This window comes from Rana temporaria, chromosome 7, assembly GCF_905171775.1.
Source record: "Rana temporaria chromosome 7, aRanTem1.1, whole genome shotgun sequence".
NCBI classification, from domain to species: domain Eukaryota; kingdom Metazoa; phylum Chordata; class Amphibia; order Anura; family Ranidae; genus Rana; species Rana temporaria.
Window position 1 is genome coordinate 186,408,803 of NC_053495.1, and position 15,940 is coordinate 186,424,742.

At 44.9% G+C, this 15,940-nt stretch overlaps 1 protein-coding gene across 1 annotated transcript in view; it reads left to right on the plus strand.

Moving 5' to 3' along the window:
- The window catches only part of ADGRL4 (adhesion G protein-coupled receptor L4), a 244,784-nt gene that overhangs the window by 189,099 nt on the left and 39,745 nt on the right, over positions 1 to 15,940 (plus strand). The window contains exons 12-13 of the mRNA XM_040360641.1: positions 10,115 to 10,335; positions 10,426 to 10,492. Of these exons, the coding sequence (XP_040216575.1) occupies positions 10,115 to 10,335; positions 10,426 to 10,492 (288 nt within the window). The remainder of the gene's footprint in view (positions 1 to 10,114; positions 10,336 to 10,425; positions 10,493 to 15,940) is intronic.

Here is a 15,940-nt window from a genome sequence, read left to right on the forward strand (position 1 = left end):
TTGATTAAAAATGTTTAAAGTGGGAGTTCACCCGAAATTTTTTTTTTTACATTAGATTGATGCTCATTTTGTCAAGGGGAATCGGGTGTTTTTTTTTTAATCGAAGCAGTACTTACCATTTTAGAGAGCTATCTTCTCCGCCGCTTCCGGGTATGGTCTTCAGGACTGGGCGTTCCTATTTGATTGACAGGCTTCCGACAGGCTTCCGATGGTGTGCATACATCGCGTCACGAGTAGCCGAAAGAAGCCGAACGTCGGTGCGGCTCTATACGACGCCTGCGCACCGACGTTCGGCTACTTTCGGAAAATCGTGACGCGATGTATGCGACAGTCGGAAGCCTGTCGGAAGCCTGTCAATCAAATAGGAACGTCCAGTCCCACAGCCCATACCCGGAAGCGGCGGAGAAGATCGCTCTCTAAAACGGTAAGTACTGCTTCGATTTATAAAAAAACTACCCGATTCCCCTAGACAAAATGAGCATCAATGTAATATTAAAAATTAACTTTTCGGGTGAACCTCCACTTTAAGGTATGTGTACTATGATAATGCCACAAAGAAGGGAGACAGGGGAGAAAAATATTTTGTATGTGGCAAGAAGTCTAGTTTAACATCTATGCGGTTGATGTGGGTTTCAGGCGAGTTTTGCGTTTTTAAACCCACGTTTTTTATGTGTTTTTGCATGCATTTTGCATTTTTTTTCTCTCTTTAAACACACTGTATATAGCTGGTTGCTAAGGAGCAGGTCGGGAAGCTGGCCACCATGTCCTTAACAACCGATGAGTCATCAGCTGTCCTTGGAGTAGCCGGCAAAAAAAATGGGAAAAAATGGTGTGGGGTCTGCCCCAAATCCATACCAGGCCCTTCGGATCTGGTATAAATTTGGAGGGGAACCCCACGCCAATTTTTTTTAAAAATGGCGTGGGTTCCCCCCCAAAATCCATACCAGACACTTACTTGAGCATGCAGGTCACGAAAAAGAGAGGGGAGAAGCGAGCGCCCTCCTCCTGAACCATACCAGGCCCCGTGCACTTGACAAGCTGAGAAGCAGGCTGGGAAGCTGGCCACCACATCCTTAACAACTGTTGAGTCATTAGCTGTCAACTGGGTTGCCGTAAAAAAAAATTGGGGAAAAAACGGCATGGGGTCCCCCCCATATCAATACCAGTCCCTTATCTGAGCATGCAGGTCAGGAAAGGGAGGGGATGAGAATGCGCCCCCTCACTGCTGACGGATCTTTTCTAGCTGGAGGGCTTCTATTTTTGCAGGGGATCTATTGTTGCTGAGGCGGTCTAGTGTTGCTGGTGGGGGACCTATTGTTGCTGGGGGGTCAGTTGTTTCTGAAGGAGATCTACTATTGGGGGAGGGGTCTATTGTTGATGGCTGCCAGAGAGTCTATTAATGCTGGCTGTGCGGAGATCTGTTGATGGGGAATTTTGTTGTGGGTGGTACATTGTTAGGGGGATCTATTGTTGCTGGCTGAAGGGGAAACCAAATTCCATACAATTTACTTAGCACAACAAAATTATACTTGGTTCTGTATTGTCTAAAAGGGGCGGTACTGGGAGGTGGGTAGGGGATGGAACCAAGGGACGTTGCTTGGAGGTGGGTAGGAGCAGAGAAAACAAGTGACTCGGAAAAGGGGAGTTCCTGCACCTATTGTCAGAGAAAAAAAGCCCTGGTTTTAGTAAATATAAACTGCTAGATACCTTTTCTCCTCAGAAGTAGGGTTGAGCGAACCCGAACTGTAAAGTTCGGGTTCGGTACGAACTTTGGGTTTTTCCCGGACCCGAACCCGAATAATTGGAAAAAGTTCCAGGATCGGAGTTTGGGAAAAAAAATGCGCGGAGGTCCCCGCTAATTCAATAACCAGACCCTTTAGGTCTGGTATGGATATTAAGGGGAACCCCGCCGTCAATTTAAAAAAAAAAATTACGTGCAGTTCCCCCTAAATATCCATAACCAGACCCGTTATCCGAGCACGTTGACCTGGCCGGCCGCAGAAAAGATGGGGGGACAGAGTGCGGCTCCCCCTCTCCTGAACCGCACCAGGCCACATGCCCTCAACATGGGGAGGATGTCCCCATGTTGATGGGGACAAGGGTCTCATCCCCACAACCCTTGCCCGGTGGTTGTGGGGGGTATGCGGGCGGGAGGCTTATCAGAATCTGGAAGACCCCTTTAACAAAGGGGACCCCCAGATCCTGACCCCCCCTGTGTGAAATGGTAATGGGGTACACTGTACCCCTACCATTTCATGAAGGAAGTGTAAAGTCTTGTAAAAAAACACACACACACACACACACACAGCGTAGAATAAAGTCCTTTATTAAAAAAAAAAAAAAGAAAAAAACTCCAGCGGTGATGATCCACTCATTCCCGGCTTCCTGCTCCAGCGATGAGAAGATCCAGCGACGGCTGCGTGTGATCTCCAGCGATGAGAAGATCCAGCGACGGGTGTTCTCCGCTCCAGCGATGAGAAGATCCAGAGAGCAGCATCGCCGACCTCCTCTCATCGCTGGACACAGCCCAGCGAATGACGCGCTGAAGCTGTGACATTACTTATATAGAGGAGGCAGGGCCACCCGTCACGTGACCCCGCACCCTCTGACGTACCCTCTGCTACGTCACTGGGGAATCCCAGGAAGAGGGAAGACTCAGGGCTTCCCCAGTGACGTAGCAGAGGGTACGTCAGAGGGGCCGGGGTCACGTGACGGGTGGCCCTGCCTCCTCTATATAAGTAATGTCACAGCTCCAGCGTGTCATTCGCTGGGCTGTGCCCAGCGGTGAGAGGAGGTCGGGGATGCTGCTCTCTGGATGGACGGATCTTCTCATCGCTGGAGCGGAGATCACCCGTCGCTGGATCTTCTCATCGCTGGAGATCACCCGCAGCCGTCGCTGGATCTTCTCATCGCTGGAGCAGGAAGCCGGGAACGAGTGGATCATCACCGCTGGAGGTTTTTTTTTTAATAAAGGACTTTATTCTACGGTGTGTGTTTTTTTACAAGACTTTACACTTCCTTCGTGAAATGGTAGGGGTACAGTGTACCCCATTACCATTTCACACAGGGGGGGGTCAGGATCTGGGGGTCCCCTTTGTTAAAGGGGTCTTCCAGATTCTGATAAGCCTCCCGCCCGCATACCCCCACAACCACCGGGCAAGGGTTGTGGGGATGAGACCCTTGTCCCCATCAACATGGGGACATCCTCCCCATGTTGAGGGCATGTGGCCTGGTGCGGTTCAGGAGAGGGGGGGGGCGCACTCTGTCCCCCCCCTCTTTTCTGCGGCCGGCCAGGTCAACGTGCTCGGATAACGGGTCTGGTTATGGATATTTAGGGGGAACCGCACGTCATTTTCTTTTTTAAATTGACGGCGGAGTTCCCCTTAATATCCATACCTGACCTGAAGGGTCTGGTTATGGATATATAGGGGGAACCCTACGTCATTTTTTTTTTAAATTGATGGCGGGGTTCCCCTTAATATCCATACCAGACCTAAAGGGTCTGGTTATTGAATTTGCGGGGACCTCCGCGCATTTTTTTTTCTAAAAGTCCGTGTCCCATTGATTACAATGGGGTTCGGAGTTCGGGTTCGGGTTCGGGTTCGGGTTCCCGAACCTGAACTTTTTTTTTAAAGTTCGGGTTCGGACCCAAACCCGAACATCCAGGTGTCCGCTCAACTCTACTCAGAAGTACATAGCAGTCTTGTGACTTCTATCAGTGTCCAGCTGAACACTGGTTAAAGCTTGTAGTAGAAGTTTTCATTCTCCTCTGACTGTCCTAAAGGCTGCAGGACCCCTGACCCTCTGTCTGGACAGTGCTGATTGGCTCTATGCTGATCACATACACTCTCCCCAAGAAAAAATGTATAAAAACTCTCTAGCAATACAAACCAAACTGAGCATATGCAGCTTGCCCCCAAGTTTCTGTACTATCTGGAGATAGATTAGAGGACTGTAGGAGAAAGGGAGGATCAGAGAAGACAGGATCAAACAGCCTTTTTACTAAATGTGGATGATTAACCCCTTAGGTTCCATAGTGAGTATAACAATAATACTTTACTGCATATACAGACTGATTTTACTGTGGTAGGTTTAGTAAGGCTACTTTCACACTGGGGTGTCGGTGGTAAAGCGCCGCTATTTATAGCAACGCTTTACTGTTGTATTTGCAGCACTATTCGGCCGGTAATTAACCCCCGCTAAAAAAAAGCTTGCTTTGCTGGCGGTTCAGTGGCACTGCCCATTGATTTCAATGGGCATGGGCGCTTTAGGAGAGGTGTATACACCGTTCCTACAACGCTTCAAGATTTACTGTCCTGCCAGCGCACCCCGCCAGGGTGAAAGCCCTCAGGCTTTCATGTTGGAGTGAAAGGAGAGGCTCTTTCAGGGCACTTTGCAGGCGCTATTTCTAGCGCTATAGCACCTCAGTGTGAAAGTAGCTCAACCCTTTTGCAAAGTTGCTGAACTCCTGGAATTTTGCTTTAACGGAACATCAAAAGGCATTGGGAAGGGGTTGACGTGCAAAAAAGTTTTTCTGCCCAGGGTTCGGCTTTAAACGTGCACCCACAAAATAGTTTTGGAAAAACTTGCTCAGGTTACTGTTCTTTGTTCTGTTATATAAAAAAATAACCCTTTTTTTTTTTGTTATTTATATATTTTTTCTTTTCTTTGTTTTTGTTCCAAACCTTTTCCTTTGTTTGCAGCTTAGTATGAGATCTCGGTGACTGAACACGTTTTAATAGCTAACAGCATCATCTATCTTGTTTTATTTTCATTCTGCTCAGGGGGGAGAAGAGATTACATAACCGCCAGTTTGTCATACCTCTTTTCACTTACCATGATCTTGTTTTTTTTTTTTTTTTTTTTTTTACCTGTGGAAAGAGTGAAGCTGTGCCGTGTTCCTGTACTTATCTCTGGAGAAACATCGAGTCTATTAATGTTCTCTTTCAATGCAGTAATTAAACTCTGAATGCACCCAAACACAGTCTGGGTCTAATGTTAGCTGAAATGTATCGCTTGCTAAGATGGCTTTATTCCTAACAATAATGCAGAATAATAGGCACGCTTTTTTACGATAATCTTCTAATAGGTACCCAGATGTCGTTATAGCGTGGAAAAAAAAATGTATGTATCCAAATTAATAATCCCAAAAGAAAGATAGCAAGCCTGACATTTTAATTATTATAATTATTATTATTATTATTATTATTATTAAAGGTATTATTTATAGTATGTTATTTCTTATATTTTATTTTATACATTTTTAGGCTGATTTGTAACATTTACCTGAGAGTAAACTTTAACAAGACTGGCGTTTTTGTTTTCTCGCTAATCTTTCGTTGTATTGTTTGCAAGCTTTCTATTACTAACAGTCATCAGTATACCAGGGAATGTGATCAGCATCCTTGTTTAAAGGGGTTGTAAAGGTCCTCCTCCACTTACCTCATCCTTCCATTTTAATTTTAAATGTCTTTATTTCTTCTGAGCAATCCTCACTTCCTGTTCTTCTGTCTGTAACTCCACACAGTAATGCAAGGCTTTCTTCCTGGTGTGGAGAAAGCCTCTTGAGGGGGGAGAGGCGAGCAGGAGTGTCAGAACGCCCACTGAAAGGTGGTCAACTGCAGGTCAAGTTGCACACATCAATGAATTCTAAATGATCTCAGAAGCATCCTAAACTGATTTCATCAACACAAGACTAAAGCCTTTTGACACAAGCCCTAAAAATCCTATAGTCCATAGACTCTAATTCACTGCAGAAGTGAGCAAGAGAGGGTAGCTATGTTCCTGCATACCGTGGGACCATGGAGAACTAAAGTAGTCACCCTCAAACAGGTAGTCAGATCACAGCAGCAAAAAAAGAAAGGAATATGGAGATTTGGAGGAGGATCAGAGTAAAAGAAAACATTTTGTTTAATTAGAAATACATACTTGAATAGATTTTTTTTTAAACTTTGAAAAAAAAAAACATGATATGTTCCATAAAAAAAGAGCTGGGTATAAGCCTAAGGTTGGGGGCTCAAAGCTTTCCTGTGCATCAAATGACACATTTTGGTCTTGCTCACACTACTCATAGTGAATGGGCGGCCCTGTGCACGATTGACGCTCCTAAAAAGTTCAGGGACCAATTTCAAACTTGCGTTTTGCCAGGTTTCGGCAGGTTAAAACAGTCAGGTGCTGTCCCGGCTGGGAGAGTAAGAGCTAATGCCATGCCTGGTTTATTGGTCTTTTTGCCATGTTCTTGTCTGGGTCCAGCCCACTTGTCTAGTGTGATCTAAATTGGGTCAGAGGTCTGGCTCAGAAAGTTTGAGAAGAGAGGCAAGTGAGTCTAGAGAGTTCCAGCACAGCTGTGGGTTGTGGGACCTGTAAGGGATTGAGATCGAGGATGAGACCCAGAGAAGCAGAAGGCTGTTGTGTGCCACTGTCCATATGTAGAGACTTTTAACTTGCTGTTTGCCCTGAAGGCACCAGCACTGGAATATGCCTCCGAAGAACTTACACTTGCATGAGAGAGCCTAAGAAGGAGTATCATTTCGGGTCTACACTTCTTCAGGGATACCGGGACAGCACTCATCTTGTCGTTATAGTTAGGGAATTAGGAATGGCCTGTTGGATTGTGGAATGCCTTGCACTTTTTCTAAGTAAAGTAGTAAAACATTGTCTCTTCTTGGTCTAAAGTTACTGAAGAGGTGTATCACAAGTAACAGCACTCATACAGTTAACAGTTGGGTCTTAGTACCTTGGGGAATGAAGACATCAGTGTGGAGTGAAGTAATGTGAAGTAGTTCCCAAGAGTTAGGCCTCGTACACACGACCGGTTTTCCTGTTGGGAAAACTGCCATGAGAGCTTTTGGCTGGAAAAACCGGCCATGTGTATGCTCCATTGCAGTTTTCCCGACAGGAAAACTGCCGGGAAAAAAAGAGAACCAGCTCTCTTTTTTCCCACCGGGATTCCCGGCGGTTTTTAACCCGGCAGTTATCCTATTAGAAACACTGCGATAGAGCATGCACATGGCCGGTATCCCCGACCAAAGCTCTCATGGCAGTTTCCTGTCGGGAAACTCAGTCGTGTGTAGGGGAAAAAGTTACCAAGCAGGTTCTCGGTTTCCCCCCTCGGTTTTCCCGGCAGTAAAAAGTCAGTCGGGAAACCCGTACGTGTGTACGAGAATTAATGGAAAGATAACAAGCAGCCTGTGGATAGCGTGTACCCAGTTTCCGCGGACATGTTCGGTCGTCTGTACAGCCGACCGGACCGTTTTCCAGCGGACATTTGTCCAGCCGACCGTTTTCCGGCGGACAAAAATTTCTTAGCATGCTAAGAAACTTGTCTGCTGGAACGATGTCCGCCGGACATGTCCGATGGTCAGTATGACCGATCGGACATGTCCGCTGGCCCGAGAACCCGCGCATGACGTCGAAGTGATTCGACGCATGCGTGGAAGCATTTAACTTCCGGCTTCGAGCACATCGCCGCATCATCGTCGCCTTGACGTCGTCGTCACGTCACCGCGTATTCTGTCCGTGCGGATTTTGGTTTGATGGTGTGTACAACCATCAGACCAAAATCTCCGAGCGGACATGTCCGATGAAAACGGTACGCGGACCATTTTCATTGGACAGATTCGGTCGTGTGTACGAGGCCTGATAGGTGGCACAGCCTCTAGCAGCGAGGGAGATGTTGTCGGCACTCCTTCCACCAGCGGTCTGTCTCCAAGAGCAACGGGAGCGAATTGCACTGCAGAGGTTCCTAAATCATGGCAAAACATGCCCACATGTGAATGGGGCCTTATTAGTCATATTGTTGGGAAGACTAAACCTCAAGCTACTGACAGAAGTAATAGAGGGCAGGAAACTGACGTAACACGTTGTTTGTGGATGAATGGTTATAGAATAAGAATTGAAAGCACTGGAGATTTAGCTAGAGACCTATAAATATGAAGTGGAATTCAGGCCTGGAGATCACAATATAATAACCACGAGCAGCGAAGAAAGAGAAGTCCAAATATTACATTAGTCACGCTACCGCCTGGTTTACTAAACTCTGATAAGTGTCAACAGCTGCTCTTCATTTTAATGGAAGCCATCAAGCCAATATCTATCTGATAGGTTGTAATCTGGTTTCTGTTTAGTAAAAATCACCTTTTATCATGTATCTGCAGAATGTGAAAAGTGTTTTTTGGCCGTCTGAGAAAACAAGAGAGTCAGATTGCCTCTTTAACATCGGGCGGCACGTACTCGCAACCTAACCTGTTTATCATGTACATTTTATGAAACCGGGGCCTCTAATTCCCTTTTCAATTTTTGTAATAATATTGTCCTCAAACTGCTAGAAAACCAGCATAACGGTGATTGTATTACAGACTAATCCTCTAAGAGCATATGCAATCTGCTCTGAATAGGTGAGGAAATGTAGAGGAAAAGGCAGAGATTGGCATGGCCTTGTTTTTTAACTATTGTTTCAACTTTCTTCTAAAAATTGGTACATATTTGCAACAACCCTAAGGTTCTGTTTACCAATTGGTTCCATTTGGGCAGTGAATTGGTTTCTTTCTGCACTTCCTAGTGCCCATGGGACACATCAATCCACTACAAGATTTTTTCCAGCTACAGGTTAGGGTCTGTGGCATATTCTCAATGAGGGAGATTTACTAAAACTGGAGTATGCAAAATCTGGTGCAGCTCTGAACTTAAAGTGGAGGTTCACCCTATAAAAAATTTCTGAGGCCCCGTACACACGAGAGGATCGATCCGCTGAAATTGATCCGCTGACCGGTTTCAGCGGATAGATCCCCTGGTGTGTACAATCCAGCGGATCTGTTTCCGCTGATTTTTGTCCCCGGGGATGGATATCCAGCGGATAAAAATTTCCTAACATGCTAAGAAATCTATCCGCTAGAATCCATTCCAACGTATTGATCCGCTGGTCTGTACAGACTCACCGGATCAATCCGTCCGAATCCATCCCCCGCATGCGTCGTAATGATTCGACGTATGCGTGGAAGTCCTTATATCACAGCGTCACATACGTCGCCGCGTCATCATCGTATTCCCGAGTCTGACTCGGGGTTAGATTTTTGTGCTAGGATCGGTAACCCCGAGTCAGACTCGGGCTCGCCTCGCTGAATCCACAGGCAGTGTTTTCTTACCTTGTCCCTGGATCCAGCGATGCCACCGCGCTGTGTGAGCGAGCGGGACCTCGCTCGCTCACACAGCGTCCTCCTGTGCCGCCGATCTCCGTTCCCTGCGACGTTACGACGCACGGGGGCGGAGAATGGCGCCTTATTCAAAAACGTAAACAAACACATTACATACAGTATACTGTAATTTTATAGATTACAGTACTGTATGTAAAAAATACACACCCCCCTTGTCCCTAGTGGTCTGCCCAGTGTCCTACATGTACTTTTGTATAATAAAAACTGTTCTTTCTGCCTGGAAACTGTAGATTGTCCATAGCAACCAAAAGTGTCTTTTTATGTCAAAAATGGTTTTAGATCAGCTAGAAAACAGCGATAATAAATTATAATCACTTGCAGAATTGTGCGATAGCGATTTGTGGGGAAATTCGTCATAAAAAAATAAAAGTAATGACAGCGACAATTCTGCAACTGAGCAAATTTCAGTGATTTTGAGTTGATTACATTATTGAATAATTTTTATTATAATTGTATTATTATTTGTTATAATTATTTATAATTATTTATTATATTATAATTTATAATTTTGTTTTTAAAAAAATTTCATACCCGGGATCCCTACAATACTCTTGTTTGGTCAGATTTAAGTGAGTTATTCCTAAGAATTACAGGCCTACAGTATAAAACGCCAAATTTCCTTGCAAATAATGGTACCGCTTTCAGCACCTTTTTTCTGAAACAATCATACCGCCAGAGAGGTTAATATCACTTTAATGACAGGTTATAATTCAAAAAGGACTCAGTTTGGGTCTCCAAGATTATGCCATAGAATGTTTCTCAAAATGAAGGGTATGCGTAGTCCTCACTCTTGGAAACCAGTATTATATTGCCTTGTTTTTATTTATGACAAAATTGAATTAAACAAAAATTTTAAAAATTAATAAAACAAATTATGAAAATTGTTCCTTTTCCATTTTTAGCTTTTGTGTGCCGTCATCGCTGGAATGCTACATTACTTCTTCCTTGCAGCGTTTGCCTGGATGTGCATTGAAGGAATCCATCTATACCTCATCGTCGTTGGTGTCATCTATAACCGTGGATTTCTGCATAAAAACTTCTACATTTTCGGATACTGCAGTCCGGCTGTGGTGGTTGGCATCTCTGCTATTCTGGGATACAAGTACTATGGCACGGATAAAGTGTGAGTATGCCGAAGAGAAGGCTCCGCGTTTAAAAATATTTTCTCAAATAAATGAATTATTTATGCAATAATATTTTATTTATCTTGAAGATGTTGGCTGAGCACGGAGAACAATTTTATATGGAGTTTTATTGGACCGGCCTGTCTCATCATTCTTGTGAGTACGGAGTTTGTGTTTTATTAATATTCACCAGTGTTTATTGTCTTTTTTTGCATTAAGTAAGATTTGAAGGCTGGTTTAACTACACTATGCACATAGCTCAGATGGGCTGGAACAGGTAAGGACTGATATAGAAAAGTTTTTCTAGATGCATCTTCAGTACATACAGCCGCAAATAAGTATTGAAAAGAGTGGACCTTGTGGCACCAGCACCCAGTACCCTTCCTGGTAAGAGCAACCCACCTTATTATGACATCTCTGTGGGGCAGAAATAAAAACCCTTGCTAATTCCCATTAGTATTAGTTACAGTTTACACATTTGCCTGGTTAAATTCGAATTCCCCGTACACACGAGCGGAATTTCCATCGAAAAAAAAAGTTGGATTTTTTTCAGACGGAATTCTGCTCAAGCTTGGCTTGCATACTCTGAACTTTCGAGCGTTAAGAACGTGGTGACATACAACACTACGACGAGACGAGAAAAAGAAGTTCAATGCTTCTGAGCATGCGTCAAATTGTTTCCGAGCATGCATGTTTTTTTTTCCCGTCGGAATTGCATACAGACAGAGGGGTAGATTCACGTAGATCGGTGTTTCTTTGTGCGGGCGTAACGTATCCTATTTATGTTACGCCTCAGCAAATTTTACAGGCAAGTGCCGTATTCTTAAAAGAAAGTTGCGGCGGCGTAGCGTAAATAGGCCAGCGTAAGCCCGCCTAATTCAAATTGTGAAGAGGTGGGCGTGTGTTATGTAAATTAGGCTTGACCCGACGTGATTGACGTTTTTCCCGAACGGCACATGCGCCGTCCGTGGAATTTCCCAGTGTGCATTGCTCCAAAGTACGCCGCAAGGACGTCATTGGTTTCGACGTGAACGTAGACGACGTCCAGCCCCATTCACGGACGAATTACGCAAACGACGTAAAAAATTCAAAATTCGACGCGGGAACGACGGCCATACTTAACATTGGTACGCCGCACTTACGCCACCATATAGCAGGGGTAACTTTACGCCAGGAAAAGCCTAACGTAAACGGTGTAAATGTACTGCGTCGGCCGGGCATACGTTCGTGAATTCGCGTATCTAGCTGATTTACATATTCTAGGCGTAAATCAGCGTACACGCCCCTAGCGGCCAGCGTAAATATGCAGTTAAGATCCGATGGAGTAAAAGACTTACGCCGGTCGGATCTAATAGAAATCTATGCGTAACTGATTCTATGAATCAGGCGCATAGATACGACCGGCCGGATTCAGAGATACGACGGCGTATCTGGAGATACGCCATCGTATCTTCTCTCTGAATCTACCCCTAACTGATTTTCCGTCTGAAAAATTGAGAACCTACTCTCAAACTTTTGCTGGCGGAAATTCCACTCGTGTGTATGGGGCATTAGAGTTCGGTTTGAGGATGGTTGACTACAGGACCTTGGGTCAGTGGTGCCCTGCTCCCTTCCTGGCAAGACCAAGCCACATCGCTATGACATCTGTAGGCTAATATAGAAGCTCCTAGGTCATTACTTTCTACTAGTAGCGACAGTTTACACATTTGCCTGGTTATATCCTAAGAGATCAACTTGCGTGTGGTTGGCTAAAGGAACTTGGTTCAGTGGCGCCTCACCCCCTTCCTAGCAAGACCAACCCACATCACAAAACTTACCTGTGAGAGAGAAGTAGAAGTAGAGTTTTTGTTTCATTACTTCCTCCTAGTAGTGAAAGTGTACACATTTGCCTGGGTATATCCTAGGAGATCAGTTTGAGCATGCTTGGCTATATGACCTTGGCTCAGTGGCACTGTCCGCTTCCTGGCAAGACCAACTGGCATCACTATGAAAGTAGTGACTCTTGTTCCTACATTACTACTTCCTACTAGTAGTGACATTTTACACATTTGCCTGGTTATATTCTGAGGCCCCGTACACACGACCGAACATGTCTGCTGAAACTGGTCCGACGGACCAGTTTCAGCAGACATGTTCGGTCGTGTGTAGGGCTGACCGGACAATTGTCCGGCGGATCGGACAGTTTCCAGCAGACAAATGTTTCTTAGCATGCTAAGAAACATGTCCGCTGGAACCATGTCCGTCGGACATGTTCGGTCGTCTGTACAGACTCACCGGACATGTCCGATCGACCACCATCCCTCGCATGCGTCTAAGTGATTCGACGCATGCGTGGAAGCTTTCAACTTCCAGGGCCGCCCACGTCGCCGCGTCATCGTCGCGGCAACAGCGTGGCCACGTCCCCGCGTATTGTTTACGCGCGGATTTCTGTCTGATGGTGTGTACGAGGCCTAAGAGTTCAGTTTGAGGATGGTAGGCTATAGCACCTTGGGTCAGTGGTGCCCCGTCCCTTTTCTGGCAAGACAAACTCACCTTGCTATGAAATATCTGTGATGCAAAAGTAGAAACTACTACTTCATTCCTTTCTACTAGTAGTGACAGTTTACACATTTACCTTGTTATATCCTGAGAGTTCAATTTGAATGTGGTTGGCTGCAGGAACTAGTGTCAGTGGCACCCCATCCATTTTCTAGCAAGACCAACCCATATCACTATGGCATACCTGTGAAGCAGAAGTAGAAACCCTTGTTCTACGACGGTGGGGGGTTTGACTGAGCGACCGACCTGGGGGGTGGCAGCGGGATGTCTTGTTTTTTATCACTTCCATCAGCTCATCCCCCACAGTTCCTCCACAGTTACAGCCTTATTTAGCACTTGCCCCACCCTATTATATTGTAAGCTCTTCTAAGCAGGGCTCCCGTGTAGCCAGCGAATGACATATCAGCTTCTTAGCTCTTTCTCCTCCTGTGCAGCCAGCAAGTTGAGAAGGGGGAGGGGGCTGCAAATGACTTGTCACCTCTTCCTCCTCCTATGTGGGCCCCTGGGGACCATCGGGCCCCTTACAGGTGTACTACCTGTACCCTCCTGATGGTGGCCCTGTACCCTCGTAACTTGTTGGCGCTATATAAATCCTGTATAATGATAATAATAATACTATCTTTGCATGTATTAAAGCGGGGGTTTACCCGGAAAAAAAAAAATTTAACATTAGATTGAGGCTAATTACGGGAAGCAGAATCGGGTGTTTTTTTTTTTAAATCAATGCAGTACTTACCGTTTTAGAGATAGATGTTCTCCGCCGCTTCCGGGTATGGTCTTCGGGACTGGGCATTCCTATTTGATTGACAGGCTTCCGACGGTCGCATACAGCGTGTTACGAGTTGCCGAACGTCGTTCGGCTACTTTCGGAAACTCGTGACGCGCTGTATGCGACGGTCGGAAGGCTGTCACTCAAATAGGAACGCCCAGTCCCGCAGACCATACCGGGAAGCCACGGAGAACATCTATCTCTAAAACGGTAAGTACTGCATTGATTTAAAAGAAAACACCCGACTCTGCTTCCCGTAATTACCGTATTTTCCGGCGTATAAGATGACTGGGCGTATAAGACGACCCCCAAATTTTCCAGGAAAAATTTTGGTTTTGGGATATACTCACTGTATAAGACTACCCCCTTCTTACTAGTCTTTCTGGAAGCTGAGGGGTAGCCAGAACCCCTGACAGAAACATGCTTTTTCAAATCTCACTGTGCCATTACATTACATTCCTCACTGTGCCATTACATTACATGCCCCCACTGTGCCATTACTTGCCCCTCACTGTGCCATCACTTGCCCCTCACTGTGCCATCACTTGCCCCTCACTGTACAATCACTTGCCCCTCACTGTGCAATCACTTGCCCCTCACTGTGCCATCACTTGCCCCTCTCTGTGCCTGAACTTGCCCCTCTCTGTGCCTGAACTTGCCCCTCTCTGTGCCTGAATTTGCCCCCCAGTGCAATCACTGCAAACACTCACTTTTTTGCAGGCAGTGACAGTCTCCGTGCTGCGAGCGTCAATGATTTGAAAGCCGCGCCTTCTCCTCAGACTGTCCTGTGTTAGGCGGAACACAAATCTTCCCAGCAGTGCCTCTGTTCTGTGTTCTGCCTATCACAGATGCCTTCTCATCTCGTTCCGCCTATCACAGAACACTCTGAGGAGAAGGAGCGTCTTTTAAATCATTGACGCTGGCAGCACGGAGACCGTCCCCGGCGTATAAGACGACCCCCGACTTTGGATGCATGTTTTTGCATCCAGAAAGTCGTCTTATACGCCGGAAAATACGGTAGCCTCAATCTAATGTTAAAAAAAAATTTTTTTGGGTGAACCTCCACTTTAAGCATTAGTGTTATCCTAAAATTGTTAGCAATATCTATATTTTAAGCGATAGTTATGCAAGTGCTATCGTTCTAGCACAAGACAGGATACCCCTTATTTGCACTTCAAGCTCTTGCATGGCAGAATTTTCAAAGTTAAAGATCCCCCCCAGCAGCCAATCTGTGAATCTCTAGAATTAGCTGCTGCATTTTGACAAGTTTTAAAGAAGCTATTTAGAAGTCGATAATTTTGAAAGTAATTGCAAATCATTATTGAACTGAGCTCACGCCGATCTTCAGCTTCAAGTTTGCTCATTTTTTTTATTGAATCTTTGGGTTAGTGGTAGTTGATGATGACCAGGGCCGCCATCAGGAATTATGGGGCCCCTTACACAGCTTCAGCATGGGCCCCCTGGAGAAGAGAACCAGGGGGGGCCTCCTGAAATTGAGAAGCGGGAGGCTGCCACGAATTGAGAAGCGGGGGGGGGCCCTTTAATAAGAAATAAAGAAAAATATATATAAAAAAGGGGGGTAGCCATCCGGGGCCCTGGGGACCTCTGGCTGGGCCCTTTAATAAAAATAAAAATATATATATATATATATTTAAATGTATTTATTTTTAAAAAGGGGGGTTGCCATCTGGGGCCCTGGGGACCTCTGGGCCCTTTAATAAAATACATACATATATATATATATATATATATAAATATATACCCGATTTTTTTTTTTTTTTTAGAAAAAGAAATTACAAAAAAAGTGGGGTTGCCATCCGGGACCTTTGGGCCCTTTGACAAAAAAAAGAAACATCTGGGCCCTTTAATAAAAAATAAATAAATAAAAAAATATAAAAAAATATATTTATAAAAAAAAGGGGGGTGGGTTACCATTTGGGGACCTCTGGGCCCTTTAATAAAAAATAAATAAAAATAAGGGGGGTTTGCCACATGGGGCACTGGGGACCTCTGAGCCCTTTAATAATTATATATATATATATACATATATATATAAAAGAAATAAACTAATATAAAAAAAGGGGGGTTGCCATCCGGGGCCCTCTGGGCCCTTTAATAATAATAATAATATGATATATATATATAAAAAAATATTTTTTTTTTATAAAAAAGGGGGGTTGTCATCCAGGGTCCTGGGGATCTCCAGGCCCCTGGGGACCTCCGGATCCCTAAAAAAAAAAAATTGTCCCTTTAATAAAAAATAAAATAAAAATATATTAAAAAAAATATATTTTTTT